Source organism: Peromyscus leucopus, unplaced genomic scaffold (genome assembly GCF_004664715.2).
Source record: "Peromyscus leucopus breed LL Stock unplaced genomic scaffold, UCI_PerLeu_2.1 scaffold_1712, whole genome shotgun sequence".
NCBI lineage: Eukaryota > Metazoa > Chordata > Mammalia > Rodentia > Cricetidae > Peromyscus > Peromyscus leucopus.
The window spans coordinates 1-20,095 of NW_023504900.1; the positions used below are offsets into that span (position 1 = coordinate 1).

At 42.4% G+C, this 20,095-nt stretch overlaps 1 pseudogene and 1 gene segment (V, D, J or C); both read right to left on the reverse strand.

Annotated features, from left to right (window-relative positions):
• Positions 1–14,140: 14,140 nt before the first annotated feature.
• LOC114689370 lies at positions 14,141–15,893 on the reverse strand (annotated as a pseudogene).
• Positions 15,894–17,753: 1,860 nt separating this feature from the next.
• LOC114689371 lies at positions 17,754–19,580 on the reverse strand. The segment is given in 2 exon segments: positions 17,754–18,036; positions 19,367–19,580. Coding segments are annotated over 2 exon segments (497 nt in total).
• Positions 19,581–20,095: the final 515 nt, after the last annotated feature.

The window sequence follows — 20,095 nt, forward strand, 5'->3', positions numbered from 1 at the left end:
TGGTTACAGTTTCTGCCTCAATGTCTGCATCTCCAAGCTCTGGCTCCCAGAGGTTAGGCACATGGTTGGAGAATTGAGACTATGGGTAGAGAATCCTGTCTTTGTTGAGATTGTCCGATTTGCTTGGAAGAAGAACAAGCCTTACTTTCATGAATAATGGTTTCCTGAGTCCATGATGGAAGACTCTGGGCTGGAAGACAAGAGCACATTCTGTCTTATTCTGGGTATTTCACTACAGTAGGATAAAATATCCTAGGTATTGGCTCCACAGAATTCATGAGTGCCTGTTCTGATTTCTAGTGTCCCTATGTTTTGTAATGGCATAAAAGACAATAATGCTTGGGTACTGATGCCTTTCAATATGGTATATGTGGCCAGAGTGAAGTTGTTTTTTGCTTCTACTCCAGGTCTTGGCCTCTGGACTCTGCTACCACTAGTCTCTTGGGCTGTAAACTCTGTGACCCTCTGGTCCCTGTCCCAAGATAGAATTCACATTCAAGGTCTACCTCTCATCATCATCAACCTCTTACACACTGAATTCTGCCCTAGGCCTATCTCAAATTACCCCTGCCCAGTCCTTCTGTGCATAGTTTAACTATCTGTGTTGAATTATCTTTCCATGTAGTGATAGGCTATCATCTCCACTCCTCTCTTCCTGCCCCATGTGTGAGCTGGTTCTATGGACCATCCAGCCATAACACAGAATGTTTCGGGACTTTCTGTGTGGAGAGTAGGGTGGTAGATCAGGCACAGTGGGAGACATGAGAATGTGGGATAGAGGTGGAGTGACCAGAATGCTCCAGTAATATTGAATTCACTGCTTCAGCTGCAGAACAAGAAGGTGCATAGTACTCACTCTATTCCTCTGGTCATGCAAGTCACCCAAGATGCCCTGTATCCCTTTGCCTTCTTGTCTTAGGGTAAAACTCCTGGGCCCTGCTCTAGCCTGTTGCTGTCACCGCATGTGACCTATAGTATATGATTCACATTGTAGGTTTGTCCTGTAGTGCAAGCTTCAGCAGCATAACATCTCTCCAAAATGTTACTTGGATGAAACACATGTGAGCATAAGCTGGGGACATTGATGATGCCATAGTGTTAGGATGAGAGCCAAACTTCTGCAGACCCATGGGTGGTAACGTCTGGTAGAAAGTAAAGTGGAGGTACCTTCATATACAGCTGGAGTGATATCCTGAAGAAAAGATGGTGGTGTGGAGCTCTCATTGAAAAAGTATTGCTTTTCCTTGTGCTGATCTGCAACCCAGCTAACTAACTTGTGCTCTGCAACCTCAGCTTAGGCAATGGACAACCCCTCTGCCCCATCTGGGGACCCGTAGGCCTCTGATCCATGTGAAGCTGGCCTGATGAAACTAAGAATCTCAGAGGCCAAAATTAGCTGGGAACCTCACCCAGCTCAAGCCTCCTGCACACCAGGTGCTTTTCAACTTTGTGGGTTCTGTTAGGTAGGCAGGGCCCAGGTTGCAGTTCCAGCTGGGAAAATGGGATTCATGGCCTTGCACTAACCACCGTCCTACCCTCAGTATATTTTCCCAGGCTCATTATGGACTAGTCAGATGTGTAGACAATGGTTAAGATTGAACTTTAGAAGCAGAATCCTCTGTCTCTTGCAGGCCTTGACCCTTCCTTAAGATCCCTATTCTGAAGGTCTGGGCACAGAACTAAGGGCAACATTGAAATCACCAAGATACATGAAGCTCATAAAATCCCTGAGTGGCCAGGCTGGCAAGAACTAGAGGGAAGGCTCTGGATCAAATACAATGCTGCCCTAAGACCTTATATCCTTCAGAGATGTTGGACCAACTACAACAATGTAGAACCTTGGAGGTCTGTGTCTATTATAATAATGAGAATCTCACTGTTTTTCATCTGATCTCCTCTCCCTTCCATGCAGGAAATGATTCTCCATTATCATTCCAGTTGCACATGAAGAAAACTGAGGCTAACCACAGGCAACAGCAGCAGCAGGCGTCTAAGCTCCTGCTTGCTTTTGCTATTGGAATATTAACCCTTGAGAATCTCTAGTTGGTATGTTTATTCCAACCCCTACACTACTACACATACTTAATTTCTCCACAAAATGTCTCCTACATGACATTATGCATTTATCTCTTACATTTATTTATTTCTCTCTAAGGTTTCTGTACTCTAAGCCTGATGGCACCTACTTGTTGCCATCACAAAGATACAACAGCAACAAAACTATAGACCCATTACTTTGGTGAACATCAATTCAAAAATTCTCAACAAAATACTTGCAAAACCTAATTCAAGAAAAGTTTAAGTATTGTTCACACACCTGGAGTCTATACTTCGAGGGGGTGATAAATCACAAGCCTCTCTCCAGGTCTCTGAGGTCAGCCTCTTTTTTTCTGGGTTATTTACTTCCAATTCCTCCTTCTGTTTCTGTGCCACTCCTGCAGAGGAGGAGGCCCAGGGTCTTGCTGCAGGGATAGCTTCTTTCTCTGGGTCAGATCCCCACAAACACAGGCAGTTCATGCATTTCCCCTTTGAGCTGCATGATGGAATATGGAGAGATAAAATCTCACAGGAGATCTGTACTACACCTCTGAACAGTGTAGTTCATCACTACATATCACCACAACGTGTAGTCTAGTCTATTGAGGGCACTGAAATTGAGATATGTAGGAGAGACGTTTTGTATGAGCTTGCACAGTGGCTTGGGAGCTCAAGGGAAAATTAGAGAAAAGGGTTTTCTGGGTTAAGTCTTCCAGTTGTTGGATGACACCGTATGGAATAAGTCAGATGCATGTCAATTATACTGGATGCCAATTCTGTTTTTTTATTAAGAGATTTTCTATTCATTCTACTTGTCAACCACAGATTCCCCTGTCCTCCCTCCTCCCACCAATTCTCACACTGAGACTCCCAGATGCTTGAAAATTAAATATAATAAATGATCCAGTTTGTTATTCCTGAAAAATATGCTAGGGCAATGGTGGCATAAATCTTGTAGTAGTGACTAATCAATGCCTGTTTTGACTTAAGGCCCACTCCATGATATGGAACCCATACCTGACACTGCTTGGCTGACCAAGGACCAGAGACTAGGTAGCCCAGGGACCTAGGGTAATACAAAATACTACTGATCTAAAAAAAGTAATAGTAAAATGACTCCTAATCATGTTCTGCTCTCCTCATAGATTGGTGACTTATTCAGCCATCATCAGAGAAGCTTCCTTCTGCAGAAGATGGGAACAAATACAGAGACCAATGGCCAGTCATGATGCAGAAAGAAAGAGTACACAGCTTGGAATACACAGCTCTAACTGAGATGTCTTTATCAAATCTCTCCCCTTTTAGAACTCAGGGACCCCTGTTGAAGAAGAGATAGAGGATTGGGGAGATGGAGGGGACTGAGGACAGGAGAACATGGCCATCTGAAACAACTGAGAAAAAGCTCATATGGGCTCACAGAGCTGAAGCATCAATCATGGGTCCTACATGGGTCTGCAACTAGGTCCTCTGCATATATAACTATAGCTTTTAATTTATTTTCATTGGACTCCTGAATGTGTAAACAAGAGAGTCTCTGATTTCTGTGTCTTCTCTTGGGGCTTTTTAATCTTTCTGTTGGCTTGTCTTATCCCATGTAAATATAATGCTTTGTTTCTCATATTTTATTTTGTTGTTATCTCTTAGAAGCCTGTTCTTACTAATGAAACACAGAAAGGAAGTGGATCTGGGATGGAAAAGGAGGTGGGGAGGAACCAGGATGAGTAGAGGGAAGGGAAACTCTATTCAGATTATATTGTATGAGAAATGATCTATGTTTAATAGAGAAAAACTTTAAAAATATTTTATATTCAGAAAGAAAGTCTTGAGGACAAAATTGTAGAGAAAGCACCTCTGAGTGTTTTTTTTACAGTCTACTAGGCAGGACAGGGAACCTAGAACTGTTTCTCATCAGACTGTCTCTCCTCCCTAGGGTTCTCTTAATGAATTACCTGTCAGTTGTATCTACTGTGAGAGATCTATGAATCTTGTTAAGGTAAGGTAGCTCTCATGCATGTATTCTTTGCTAAGAACGGAGGGCTAGATAGTTTCCATATCCTTCCAGGCCACTATCAATACTGCGGGGAAAGTTCTAGATCTGACACATGGCCCTGGTTTTCTTGGCCTGGAGATTTTAAGAAGAGCGTGGGTTTAGGATGACTTATGGGGTAACTTTGGGTGACCTTTGGGTTAGAGCAGCAGAAGGAGATCAAAGACCTGGAGCCCTCACACAGTGTGTGACGACGAGGATCTCAGTTCAGGCATTATTTGTTGAGAATCCGAGATGTAGAGAAGGTGTTTGTTTCCTCAAACTATTTCTTTTTCTTGGGGTTAAGAGCAATAGTACTTGTTTATCACCTCTTCTAGTACCTCCATAGCCTTAATGTCATGCATATATTGTTGTTTCCCACAGTGAATCCTGTCTCCTGACTTATACTTTCTGTGCTGCTCCATATCACTTTCTGTTTCAACTTTCCTAGTGCTGGCATTAAAAGTGTGTGATGATCCAAGTGCTAGTGTGTGCCACCACTGCCTGGATCTATTCTTTTTTAGACTGGATTAATCTTCTGTAACCCAGTGTGGCCTCAAACTCACAGAAAAATACAGATAGATCTCTGTCTCTGCCTCTCCAAGGTGTATGATTAAAGGTGTGTGACACCACTGCCTGACCTCTATGGCTAACCTCTGTGGCTAATTCTGTCCCATGAGCTTCAGGCAAGCTTTTTTTGAAGCACAATGTATCACCATACCAATTTCTTTCCCACAACATCTTGTCAAGTGTCTCTTGTGGCCTCTGTCCTCTCAGCTCTCCAGGACTTCTTGCATTCCAGTATGGACACAGTGGACACAGTTCTGCTGTACTTTATTCTGTATTCCCCAGTTCTGCTGTGCCCACCTCTGTATCCTCCAATTCTGCTGTATCCATCCCTGTATCCATCAGTTTGTGCTGTATCCACCTCTGCATCCACCACTTCTGCTGCACCCACCTCTGTATCTATCACTTCTGCTGTATCCACCTCTGTATCTACCACTTCTGCTGTGCCCACCTCTGTATCACCAGTTCTGCTGTATCCATCCCTGTATCCACCAGTTCTGCTGTATCCACCTCTGTATCCCCAGTTCTGCGGTATCCACCTCTGTGTCCACCAGTTCTGCTGTATCCATTCCTGTGTCACACCAGTTCTGCTGTATCTGTCTGTACTTTGGCATGATTACTTTTAGTCTAAAGAGTTTGTTAAAACTCTAAAGAGTATCCTCTGGAATTTCTGCAGAGGGTGAGGGATATTGCTTTATATTGCCTCAGTCCACCTGGTCAGATTCTCTGCTCTTGTAGAATCTAGTTAGAGTTTACCTTTTATTTACCACACTGAAGATTTTATGCATTGGATCTGGTCAGCTTTATACTCAGGGATTCTTGATTCTAAACAGGTGCCCTATGGGGAACCAGGAACCCTAATCCACAGCAATGTCCTTCACTCACCAATGCACTGTCTATGTCTCACTCAGAGCCATCTCCTTGTTTCTCCTCCTGACGAGAATTCTCCAGCCATGATTTGCTGTTGTTTGTGTGCCTGGTCTTACCAGGAAACAGGAGAATTCTTATACATCCTATCTGCTTCCTTTTCCTGATAGTGGGTCCTATAACCCATGGGACTTGGTCTAATTCTCTGACATTTGGCTTCCTAGCCACAGTTTTGCATGTTCCAGGTCTTTCTTTTTTCACCAGTCATCTTTCTCAGCAGCATGCACCCCCACTTCTCCATGATCTATAGCCTTAGTTTACTTCAGTTTACAAAGCTCATCAGACAGACTAAATGCCATAAATTGTAAGAAGAGAGGACTTCTGAGAGACCACGGCACCCAGGAATACACTTTATTGAACCTTAGTTATGCTTAGGTTCAGTCCCCTATCTCTGGGCTCAGAAATTAAGGCCTTCTGGCAACCAGCTGAAGGAACCATGGGTGTCTACACAGAGAAGTAAGAGTTCAGTGCCCAAGGATCAAGAGCCACAAGAAAGCAAGACCCTAAACAGAGAGACAGTGCACAGATAAAACAAAACCTAGAAAGCTACTCCAAAGTTTGTGGTGAGGAGAGAAGAAGAGAAAACAAAAATCACTCATACCTTGTAGTCACCTTGGATCTCTGCTATGCACCTAATACTGTAGTGGTGCATGTGTGTGCAAAACATCCTGAAGAATTTGGAAGGATGCTGATTCCTTAGTGGAAAAAAAAATGACTTTCTTAACAGTTTACTATTCTGGGATGTGGTCTCATAAAAAAAAAGAAAAAGAAGAAAATATCACCTCTATGATTCAGGAAAGATTGCCCAGGGGTTAAGAACACTTGCTGCTCTTTGCAGAGGACCATGATTCTGTTCCTAGCACCCACATGGTGCCTCATAGCCATCTGTAACTCTAGTTCCAAGAGATCCATGCAACATTTCTTATCTCCTTGGGCACCAGGCACATGTGCATATATACACACAGGCAAAACACTCAAACACATCAAATAAATCTTTTATAAAAATCACCTTTAAGCTTTTTCATACTTTTTGTGGAATAAGCAACTGACTGGAAAAGAAGGAGCCAAGTAAAGTCCTTAGAAGCAACTCAGGGAGGTTATGAAGAAGGGCTCTGGAATATCTCAGAAGGAGGCATTCTGCTCCTGTATCTCCTGCCTGGCTAGGAACATGTAAAGTGATCAGGGAACCCAGTCTGGTGATAGGATGCTAAGAACACAGACAATGTTAACCATTTCACATTGTATTAGTTTGCTTCTATTGTGCTATGGTAAAATACCATAACCAAAACTAGCTTGAGGAGGAAAGTGTTTATTTCAACATAGAACCCCCAGACAATAGTCCATTACCAGTAGAAGCCATGGTAGTAACTGATGTGGGTCCCAGAATACTCTTAATGGTATTATCCTTTTTATGGTGCTCTGTTTGCACATGATCTGGCAGCTGCATGTCCTATGAGATGTCTCATATTGGAGCATCAGGGCCATGTAGCTGGTGATCATATACTTCTTGTTGCTTTGGTTGGCAGAGGTGCCACCTGCTTTCCAGGCCATTGTAGCAGTACCTGTGTAGAAATAATTGATCAAATACCCAGTGTAACATTAGCCTGCAGCTCCTCAGGGGAGGGTGAAAGTTCAGGGAGGGGCTATCGGCTAGCATGTACAGCAATGGAGGAGGTGTTGAGAGGACCAATGTGTGTTGGTTCCAATATTACAGCAGGGTACAGGCCCCATTGATGAAGATGGGCTCTTAATGAACCACAGTCAGTGAATAAGAGATTTAATGTACTGGAGTGAAGTTATTATCTCCTTGTCTCCAATCTTGGCTTTATCATCCAGCACAAGTGTCATCACCTGTTTCTTTTCCAGGATGGCTGGAGAATCCATGGAAACTCATATGTCCTCTGGGCATCCATGGTTCAGGACATGCTCTGATAGATCCTTGATCTATCAAGCAGTTCTTGATCACCAAGCAGTGCCTCTGTTCTACTTCTACTTTCTCCTCCATTTTGGTGACTGGTTTCTTACCGGTATATATCTCTGGGTCCCTCATTTCAGTCTCTGCCAACAGAGCCACAGCTGTGCTACATTACAGCACGAGATTGACTCTGACTGGATCTAGGAATACTATAGATCAAAAGTTTATGTGGCACTTGAAATGATCCTGAGCTGAAACTCTACTAAGGCTTTGTTGACATCTAAAGTTCTTAGAGGATTCAGTACTAGATACACAGGATTGCCTCAGGAGGGCCTGGATAATTATCCACTGACCCCTTCTGTCTCTTCTACAGGACCTCTTATGGGAATGTCAAGGAGTGGAGCAAAACACCTCCCCCCAGAACAGCCAAGTGCAGACCCTTTCCAATCACCTGGTAACCATACACGTGGTCGAGCAATCCTCTGATGTAGTCCTGCTGGATAAAGCAAACTCAGGTCTCACTAGGAAACCTTTGTGGGCCTCCACAAATTTCAAAGCTCCTTTTGTTGTCCTCCTCAAGAACAAATATAACAACAGCATCATAAATAACCAAAGAAATGTATGCATGTCATTTGGGAGCAGCTTGACAAGACCCCGCTTATTACTTTTACATTGAAGTGTTGGTATTTCCTGTTTAGGAATAGTAATCATATTTCCTTATGTCTTCTTTTCAGAATATAACCAAAAGATGAAATTCATGAATTAACTTCAAAGTATCTTCTGTTAGGTAGATCAAAGTCATTCAAAAGTGAATTATTATTTTGCAAAAATGAGACATGCAGTTCACAAACTTTTCCATGGTTCCTTAGTGATGGCAATTATTTAACTCCCACTTGTTGAATGTTCTTCTGTCTGTGTGCCTCAGTTGTAAGTGAAAATTTCAACTTGTGCCATGTGAAAACTTGTGCCCATGTGTAGCTTTGGCCCCAGGGTTAAATTGTTTGTAAGTATCTGCCTTCATCATGAAGCTGTGCTCCAGATTCTCCAAATTTTCTACTCCCCACTATGGCTAATTTCCAGTTCTATGAAGGGAACTTTTGCTTCCCAGGTTGAAAAGGACTTCATCTCATAGCTGATCTTCAGAGACAATGAGCTCCTCAGGATCACAATCTCCATGTGAAGAAAGAAATGATCTGTGTCCTTAGTGGGTTGAGCAAATGGATGATGGAGGTGACATCTCACAGTGCAAGTTCCTTTGACTCTTTGATGTGAGCCTTTAGAGACGTGACTGGGTGTCAAGTTATGCTAGAAGTAGGGCTGATACATGATTAGTAATATAGACAGCAAAGTGTGAGAGAGTTGCCTGGAATATGCTTGTATGGCAGAGACTTGGGTATAATGAAGAGCTAAGAGAAGGGATAGAAGATTGAGGAAGACCCCACTCGTGATGATGCCTTGAGGGATTCCTGACAGTGAAGCCACTTCTCTACTGGATACCAAAATTCCCTGATTTCTGCACTGGGAACCTTAAAGGTCATTCAAAATTAAACATTAAATAAGAAAAAAATGAGTAAGAGAAGGGTTTCTGGGTCATAATGTGTGTATTATTTATCATTCATTGGGTTCAGAGTGAAAGGCTAGAACAGTGAGTGATTCTCAACTTTCCTAATGCTGAGATCCTTTAACACAGTTCCTCATGTTGTGGTGACCTCCCCAACCACAGAATTATTTTCATTGCTACTTCATAACTGTAATTCTGCTACTGTTATGAGTTCTAATATAAATGTCTGTGTTTTCGAATGGTCTTAGGCAACCCCTTAGAAAGAGTTGTTTGACCCTTGAAAGGGGGCAAGATCCATAGATTGAGAAATCCTGGACTAGAATAAGTAAGTATAGGAGAGAAAATTCCTTCTTAGGGCCCACAACTCCAGCCCACATTGTAATGCAAAATATTAGATAAGTAGGAAGACTCCACAGGGGAAACTATTGTTTCTACTATAATCCCTTAATGGGTGATCTAGAAACTATTGACCCTATAAGATATCCACTGGTCACATGGTCAGGTACAAGAGTCTTATAGCTGCTGGGCATGTATTTGTTGTGTTTGGAAAGCTGTGTGGCTTTCTCATTCTATGTGACAAAGGTACCACCTGCCTTACAGGCCACAGTCATGATACTTGAGTAGAGTCACTGATCTGATACATATAGTAATATTGTTGACTTGGAGTTCCTCAAAAGATAGTAGGGACAGAATGATAGAGGTATGTTTTTTGAGCTGACCAATAATGTGACAATGGTGAAGGGTCAGAGGTATGCTTGTGGCTCCTGAGCTCAGTGTGTTAAAAAGGCTCCATTTGGAGTCTGGGTTGACAAATTCACAATATGGAATATAGGCTAAATTTCCTTTAATTGTTCCCCATGTACTGAAGATTTCTTGGCCAAGATACCTGTATGTAACTTCCTGAGACTGTCTTAAGCCTTGGCCTTTTTTTTTTATATCACTCACCATGTCTAAGTATAACAAGAAAAAAGAACAACAACAAAACAGAAATGTATTTGAACCTTTAGAAAACAAGGAAAATAGACACTGGCTTAAGGTGGCCAGCTTGGTCACTATGCCAAACATCCAATACTGTGACACAGGTTCATTAAAAAAAGTGTGAGCTTTGCCCAAGTCATGGATGCAGCAGCCTTTGGTTGCAGTTGTGCTAGGGGAATGCTTAGATGTAACTGTCTTCCTGAGAGGATGTTGAGCTCACTGAAAATGAGTGGTACTGGAGGTCTTTCATTGAAAATGCTACCAGTCCTTGCAATTATCCTCTTTCAAAGTAAACTAATTCTTTTCAATAACTGTATAGAAGAGCAACTTTTCATGGAGTAAGAAGCAGTGAGCTGCTACCAACAACAACTTAGGAAGATATTGGGCAGCTACAGGAACAAAAGAATCCTAGGATCAGCAGCTCTCCTCCTTTACCTTCTGACTGGATGGGAACCAGAGCGACCTGTGGACCCCACAGTTCAACAGCCTAGGACATAGTATCGTGACTATTTTAGCTATCTTTCAATTTCTACATACACAGAAATGAAGCTGTAATTACTGAAGCTGGTAGAGAGATTGCTCAGTGAGACACAAAATAAAACTAAGAACATATACAGTAAAAAAAAATACGAGAGCAATCAACAAGCACCTTTTAATAGTAAATGTAAATGTTCATACTGTCAACTCTTCAATCAAAAGACACAGGTTAGTTGAGTAGATTAAGAAACAGAATCCATCTTTGTGATGTATACATATAAAGAAACAAGAAGGAATAATGCCAGTGTGAAAAATACTATGGGTCTAAGATATTTATGGGTATGCGATGAAAACATTACTCTTTTTTTGAAGTGAAAGACTGTCCATAATTTCAATCTAGAGTTGATTTTTCTGAACATTTTAGTTATTATCAATGCATAATTGTGGTGCAATATACACACATAAAGATAACATGTCAAGATCCACTTCAAGATATTATGTGAGGGGAGATTATTGTCAAAGGTCAATTGAAATAATTTAATAAATTATTCAGTGACTAATCAATAGAAATGCTGACATGTCTCTGTTCCTTATGTTCTGTATTCTCTGTAATAAAACCATGCAACGAAAGGTGAGTCTTGTCTCTGGGTAGCAGATGGGACTCAGTAGGTTCTGTCTTTGCCCTCAGCAGAGCTACTACTTTGGTGGCAGTGTTCTATAGCCTATAACACACTGAGATATGATGATACCCAACTTCATTTCAATGTCTTTCTTCCACAAAGTAAGAATCAGACAAATACTGTGAGATACATTTCCAAAATTTCTTCTGTATCAGAGGCTGAGGTTTGGAATGTTCTGGCCAAGATCAAACATTACTTTTACATTCTCTGTCACTCTGTCTCATCATTGAGGATGTCTCCTGATTTTCAGAGTGTGTCACTGAGCTGACAGGTTGACGAGGAGCTCTGGTGCAGGCAACTGCCATGTCCCTTGTTAACAACAGACAGTGTTGTACACAGGACCTGAACATGATGGACCAACCAAGCTGGATAATCACTAGACCAAGGAAGGCAGATCTGTGTTAAGGATCACTCCTGACATCAGTCTGATGTCCCACACCAGATGAAGTTACACATGAAAGGCCATGAGCTAGTGAAGAAGCATGTGGCCCAGTTGAGACTTCCTGAACACCTGGCCTTACTGACAGTTCTCAGGCCATACTCACTCTGCTTCGGCCTTTCATGACTTGAGTCTAGTCCTGAAATCAATTTTGAAACAGGTTCTGTTAATCAGAGTTCCTGAGTGTTAATCTTGGGGTCATTTCCAAATTGACTTGAATCTTATATTCACATAGAGTGATCATGTCAGGCTCCAATCTTAACAACTTTACTCATACTCTATCCGTAGCATAGCATGATTTAATTTTCCTTTTCTTTTTTCGAAAATACATATAACATATTCTGATCACAGTTTTCCCTCCCCCATCTCCTCTCAGATCCTCATCTCCACACCCATTAAGCTCTAAACTCTCTCTTGCTCTCTCTCTCTCTCTCTCTCTCTCTCTCTCTCTCTCTTCTCTCTCTCTCTCTCAAACAGGCAGGCAAATAAAAAACTGATTTTTTAAAGAAATCAATTAAAAAGCACAACACACACAAAACTCATAAAAACACATAATCAGAAACCATAAACACAAACAAAGCAAAGGACCTGAGAGATAAGGAATAGCCAAATCAATATGAGACGAAATATCCTCAAAACCCAGTGAGTTTGTTTTGTGTTGGCCATCTACTGCTAGACACAAGGCCAAGCCTTGCATGTAGTTTATATACCCTCCAGTGAGACTCCATTGGTGAAAATTACTTTATTCTTTGCAAGCAGTTGTCAACTGGAGATAGCTTTTTTTGTTAGGTATGGTAAATCATGTTTGTTTTCTCCTATCAGTGCTGGGACCCTTTCTGGATTGAACCTGTGCAGTTGCTGTGCTGAATTATTAGAATACTTGACAAGCCCTGGAATTTGATCTCAGAAGTTTTCATATATCAAGGTTTATATTCTTCTGGGCTGATCCTGCTCAAATGTCATCCTGAGGGTCTGGGGAGATCTGTCATATCAGGACAGTTTCTTCTCTCAACACGTTCCTGTCACTAGTTCCTATCAGGACTTCCCCCACACAAGAATTCCAGTTGTAGGTATAGATATGCCACTTTTTGACTTAGGAATCACAAGCTACATGGCCATCAAGGTGTCAAGCTTGTCCTGGGAAGGTTTTAAGGGCCTGTTTTCTCATGGTAAAAACTTCTTTGTCCCCTTCTCATTTTCTCTTCAATATATTGATATCCTCAGTCCAATCACTTCCATTACTCTGTTGGAGTGTTCCTGCCAAGATTGGGAAAAAATTGAACCCAGGTGACTCACTAGTATACAGCCTCCTGCCCTCTGACATGCACAGTAGTCTGGGCATAATCATGGTGTATTCCATGGGTGTATCCCTAAGGAATGAATTAAATTCTGTGTTTACAATGTAACAAAAGTGATGAAAATGTGTTCCTATAGGTAGTGGCTGGTGGGTGAGAGTGGAGCTGGCATTGACTCAATATGACAACACAAATTCAACTTTGAATCACCACCATGAACTAAAGTCAGTTGCTGTACAACATAATCCACTGAATACCCTTTTAATGCAGAAACTAAGGTTTGAATTGGTGTGGCTAGGATCTAATAGTGCCTTATTTCTTCTCATACCACTGTTTTAAATATTCCCTGATCTTTTAGGCCAAGTCACCAGGCTGATTTCTCAACAATAAACTTAGTGCAGACCCTGGTCCTGTGTCCCTAAGTACTAGGAATTATAGAACAATGGTGTTGAACAAGGTCTGCATTGCTAGGGGCTTGACCTAGTCCCCTAGTAGGGGCCTGTGATAACTTCAGGATACAGGTGCACCCTGAAATATTAAGCCTTGAGCTAGGGAAAGAATGAGATCTGGTGGGATGGGAATTCTAGGGACAGTCTTTTTCTCTGTAGGGTACCCAGATATTTAGTCATGCCTGGATGTTGTATGACAAATCCCAGAATCAAGTTCTGAAGTGGAAACTTGTCATAGTCTCTCACATTCAGCACTGAATGCCTTTGTTAACATTTGGGCTGGAAATCATGTCTTGTTTGCCTTAGTTCATATTCATGAAGGCTGACTGCAACCATACTGCAGCCTTCATGAACCCCAAATACACTCTATCTAGCTTGATTTTACTTGTTTGTATTGAGTGTAATAAACTTCCAATATCCCAGTACTATCTATTCATTTTGACTTGAGTAATAGAGAAACTGAGATCACAGATAATAGAAGTGTCCAGTCTCCAAACTGTAATTCTAAGGCAAGATGACTAAGTGCCAATAGATTGTTAGAAATGGAGGAGGCATGCGATTAGGTATATTAAAGAGTGAAATTAGGGAAGTCTATGACATTCACACTGTACAATTGCATGGTGTGATCAGAGCTCCAGAGGAGGGCTGGGAAAATGTGTCTGTGTGGAGATGGTACTCCCAGGGGTGATGATGCAGGTTATAACCCTAGTTGCAGACTTCAGAGTGCCAGGCCATCCCCACACTCTGAATCCCAGTGAAATGTACTAAAACAAATGAGTTAGAGTAGAATTACAAGTTGAGAATGGATATTTTATTGTGCATTTCAGGAGCAGGGTAAAGGTCTATGTTAGGCAAGAGCAGTAAGGGTATACTTGTGCATGATTCAAATCCCAGCCTGTGTGGGTGAGATGAATGTTGAAAGGCCTAGGGACACATTCCAGGGGACAAGCTCTTCTCCACAGTGTCCCCTTCATGAGTGACCAGGCAGCTGACACTGCTTTTAGATTTCCATGCTTCTTCTGTCAAGTGCAGGTAGCTGTTAGCCACGTACTTGTCACCCTGTTTCACAGGCTTAGTGGTCTCTACTCCCTGGGTGATAGGTGTACCATCTGCCTTCCAGGCCACTGTCACAACACCTGGGTAAAGTCAGTCAACACACATACCAGTGTGGCCTTTTTGGTCTTAAGCTCTCAGAGGATGGTGGAAACAGGGTGACTGAAGGGTAGCCTTGGGTTGACCTGCAGGGTAGAGAAAGAGAAGATCAGAATCTTAGTTTTCCAATAGGAATCCTGGAGGTAGCATTTTAAGTGTCTTGAGTTTAGTGACTGTGTTTGAACACACAGAGTACAGAAGATGAGGTATGCATTTCTTCTATATACTCCCTATGTTCTTAGGAATTATGCACCCCATATTTGTGCAGTAGTTCACTTGATACCTCCTGTACTTTGACCTTCACAAGATAACTGACCTTCACTTTCCTGCCCTTGTAACCTTGTTCCTGTTTTTTTTTTTTAATATGTCTGCAGTCTGTCTGTCCCACTCCAAAGACAGTTCTGATGTAAACCCTCTGCTGAGTCTAAGCTTTAAACCTAGGAGTGTGTTTTTCACCCAAATCTGTGCCTTGTAGGTCCCTGACCTCTGCTCAGTGTAGCATGTATCTGGGCAAACTGTTTCTCATTCTGCAGACTGAGGTGAGATCCCTTCTCTGAATGAGTTGTGTAATTTTCATGGATCAGGACCAGAGCTATGTGATGCAGTTGCTCTGTTTCCTAACCAATGTCTTAGAGAGACCCAGGAACCCAGCTTCCAACTGCAGCTTCAGTCTCTCTCTCTTTGACTTCTGTGTCCAGAGCCCCTTACCTTTCTTCTCCTTACTAAAATTCCTGAGTTCTGGCTTGGTTACTGCTCTGTTCATGGCTTTCATGGGAGCTTGGGGATCCTTTCTTCTGCCTGTCCTAGGAACTGAATCCTGAGTTCCACTCTCCAGCTTACCTGACCTCTGACATGTTATTCACCAGTCTCAATGCTGAGTGTTCTATGTTCTCCTAACTCAACAGCTGCCTCTCCCTCTGTGCCTCTGGCCTTCCTTCCCATGAAAAGCAATTCACTTTAGCCCTCACAAGTTCACTAGAAACATAGACACTCATAGAGAATGACAAGTGGAGTACTTATCAGAGCACTGCATATCTCAACAGAATGACAGACACTATTAACAGTTTATCTCCCCTCTTCTTTGAGATTAGACATGAAAGGTGACAGGGAACCATCTGAGGTGAGCTGAAGAAACTAGAGAAGCAAGAGATTATTTACCTAGAATGAAGTTTAAGCATGAAGTAGTATAGAGAATGAGAAATATTAAATAAAAAAATCATCAAACCTTAGAGATTGCAGTAACAGAAGAAGAAAGACTCACTTACCTAGGACAGTCAACGTGGTGCCTCCGCCGAACACCCAACACTGTGATATAGGCTCATTCAAAAACCCTACATGCACCTTACCTTCCAGTTTCAGCTGTGACATATGCTGTCTCTGACGATTCTGGGATACAGTGATCTCTCTAAAAGATCCTGCTTCCCATGATCCCACATGTCATCTGAGCCAGCCTTGCCAGGAAGTCATTCATAAAATTTCCACACACTTTTTAGAAGAAGCTCTTTACAGGAAGAATGAACAGAGAGGAGCCCTTGGTAACAGGTCAAGGAAGCTACTAACTGCATGGAGTCTATGCAAAGTCTTGAGTCCACTAACTCAGTCTCTGTAGCTCCTGTCTGGTGAAGAACAAAAACAGAGCTCTGAGACCTGCAGAAGACAGCAGGTGGACAACACACACAACCATCAGTTTCAATCCACATCTCATCTTCCTAACATGGTAGAATCATTACCAATAATACATTACTAAACAATATGTGGTCATGGCATACAGTCATTCAATGACAACTTGACTATTACCTGATATCAAGAATAATCAATAACTTCTTTTGGAGTTTGATATGCTGTCTAGGCATTCTTTTTGTAACCTGGAAGTATATATAATCTAGCACACAGATACAAGTTCTGGAATGTTTTTTTGTAACACAGTATAAGGGAGAGGTTCAATGTTATGGTTGAATCAAAATCCAGTTGAAATGAGTGTTAGAAGTTGCTTGGTGGGAATATGAGAACATTACTATTTCTGTGTTTCCTAATTTTGTGTCCAAATTTGTCAATGAAAACTTGAAGCAAAAAGATGAGGAAGTGAGTCTCTGGGCAATATTGGGTTCCGATGAGTGCTGGCACTGCCCTAGCAAGAAATACTACTGTGAGGATACTCAGGGTCTTCACTTCCAATTATTGGGCACAAACTTTATCATGCCCTACCTAGCATCAGAAAGCTGCCATGAAGCACAAATCCCAAAGGTTCTTCCTAGCTCAGAAACTAGGGACTTGAGGGCCTGAGATCAAGCTCAGTGTTGTCAACTGTCCTGCCTCATTGATGAAGAATATTTCTGGCTTTGCAGACTATGCTACTGCACTGTCTAATCCACCAGAATTCTGGATGTGGTCAGTGTCTATAGTGCTTATAAGCTACCAAGGATGATGTCTCAAGCCCTGAACACTAAATCCTTGCTGACTTGGACAGAGGTTGGGCCACTGATGGCTGACTGTGAATTTCAAAGACCGTGATTGACACCAATCTGAAGTGCACACTGGGTGCTGATGACATGAGAGGACTTGGGCCAGTGAAGAGGGTGCTTGCTACACCTAACTCTACCAAGCAACTGGCTTGAGTTAACCTCTCAGGTCACACTGTCTTCCTTGAAGTCTCACCCAACATGACCTTGAGTAGTCTGGAATTTGACTCTGAGACCACTTCCTATGAACAATTAATTGGAACCCCTTCAGGATTGAGTTGGATCCCATTTCCATTGGATGACTTTATGCTTGAGTGGTTATCCCACCTCATGCCCCAGTATAGAGGACCATGAGCACCAATGTTTTGAATTATATCACAGAATTGTGGGATTTCCTATGTAATATTAAGTTAGTTGTTTAGCCTGAAACTGATGTCTTACTTCAGCTGCGTTCTGAATGAGTGTCTCTGCATCACAGGGCTCAGAGAAGAGTGCAGAGCAAGGGAAAGGTCACTCTTAGGGTGATACCCTCTGCATGTTCAAGGAGAACTCATTTCTCACTGGAACCTGAATCCAACGCGCCCCCACCACACACACACATTGTAGATTCAAAATTAAACATATAAGACAAATGTGATAAGGCAGTTCTTCTGATCAATGATATTTTTGAATATTCAGTGGGTAAAAGAGCAAGGTTGAGATTTGTAGCACAGAGAAGAGACCCCACTCTGGACCCCTAGGCTAAGGAAAGGCTGGGGTCCTAGAGACACTCTGTAGGGGACCACTCTTTTCTACACATTCCCTTCATGTGTAACTTGGCAGGACAAGCTATTGTGAGATCTCCACTGGTCCGCTGTCAAAGTGAGGAAGCTGTTGGCCATGTACTTGTTGTTGTGTTTGGAGGGGTTTGTAGTGTGCACACCTTGGGTGATAGGTACACCATTTGCCTTCCAGGTCACTGTTGCACTGCCCGGGTAGAAGTCGTTAATCATACACACCACTGTGGCTTGGTTTGTCTTGAGCTCCTCAGAGGAAGGTGGAAACATGTGACTGTGGGAGTAGACTTTGGCTGACCTGTGTGAATAAAAGAAGGGGATTGAATCAGGAGACAAAATACAAAATATCAAAATCTCAGTGACTCTTCACTTTGGTCATCTTATTCACCTGGAACTTCCTCTTCTTTCTCATCTGCCCCCTTGAGCCTCCATGAGTACAGCCTTCTTGGTAGTCTTTTCCTGGACACTCTCCCAAGTTACGTGACCTGGACACTGTCAGCAGGCATGACTGTGCTCTCTCCACCCTATTGTCTATAATCAAACTTGGAATTTGCCCTTATCAGATTACCTTCCCTAGCACATCTCCTCTTTATTCCTGAGGTGGTAGAGCTCTCTGGAGAACATGTTATATTCCACCATGCTTTGAAGATCGCATTTTCATTAATTGAGGAGGACCCTTCTTTGTCTCCAGCACCGGGACACTGAACCTCCTGTTATCTTGACCACAGAGTCTCTACATCAACCCTCACAGCTTTTCCACTGGCAGTGTGTTCCATTCAGAGAAGATCTGAGGCTACTCCAGGGCTGGTGCCTCCTGCACATTTTGACCTGACCATTCCTTCTATGCTCACCATGTTCAAGAGGTTTCTTCACTCAGATGGAAGAGCATTGCAGTCACTTGCTCACAGCAGCAACCTGCTTCCCTGACAGTCAGCGAGCATTCTGAAACCCCAAGTTTCCCTCATGACCTCCCAAGTTTAACATGCCATTTGAAGAAGATAGAAAGCAGACAATGGAAGCACGAGACACCATAACCCAGGGATACTGGGCTTCATAGACAGAATCCCCCATCATCCTTAGATGAGCAGGATCTGATTACTACTACTCAGTGCTGTCTCTCTGTCTAGAGGACCTCAGCAGCTCAGTAGACGATCAGAGAACTGAAGACTATGACAAGCCTACTCCTTCATTATACCTCTGCAGTCCCCACTTAGGTAATCTAAGTGCTGAAAGCTGGACCTACATCTCTAGAATCCAACCCTTGACACCCTATAAAGATACTGTGGGCTGACAAAGTCCTAGTAGTCCTTTTTGACCCAGTCAATGGTCCCAATGATTAATTTGTCTGAGAAAAGGATGGAGCCTTGACTCCTGCCTGACCCTAACTAAAGCCCGTGAGATTCAGCATATTTATTAGAATCTGAGGCCAGATGATTCTGATCTTCTGGCCCTTCCTGCAGATTACTCTAAAACATTTATCTCCCCTAGTCACCATAGAGAAGGCTAAGGATACAGTCCTTAAGTCTTAGGAAGGCAGATAAGAAGAGGTTCCCAGAGGGAAAAACAGACCTTTCCAAGAAAGACAACAAGGGTGAGCTGAATGGGAAGGAGCATTAAAAGCCACTTACCTAGGACGGTGAGCTTGGTTCCTCCGCCGAAAACATACCACAGTGACTGAGACGCAAACCAAAACCTGTGGGGCCAGCACCTGTCCCTGTTCTCTGGCAGCTGGGCTGGACCAAATACTAGCTGGCTGTGATGGGTGGAGCTGTGACCACTTGAGGAGAGGTAGATGATAATCCTTTTCACTGGCTTTTGTCCTTGTCTGGCAGGCCCCTCCATGGAGTTGTTTCCACACTGTGTGTACCCAACCCTATCTCTGATACTGTCTGTGCTGACAGCAATGCAGAAGATCCAGAGAACCCCAACTGACACATTATTTCAGGTGCCTTTGTTGTGTGCCATAGAGTCCAGTGATTTTAGCCTCATTTTACAGACTGAGATGCTTTCCTCAAAATTTGTATAGTCACACTTGGTCATCTTCTTCTTTGGAACCATGGACCAGGACCACTCTTGCTGTAAGAAACTTCCACAGAGGAATTCTCTTTGAATTTCTTACACACAGAGACATAGCTTATGTATTTTTTTTATGGGGTTTTCAGAATACAGTATTGTCACCTTCTATTTATCTATATGCATACATACATAATATAACATAAACTGCACAATCATTTGTTTTTTTTTTTACATTAGAATATCGGTAGACTACTCTGACTTTCATCTTCATAGTTTTCTGAAACTTCTCACACAAAGACAAAAATAATCTCCTCTAAACAATTCTGTAGTTCCAATCAGCT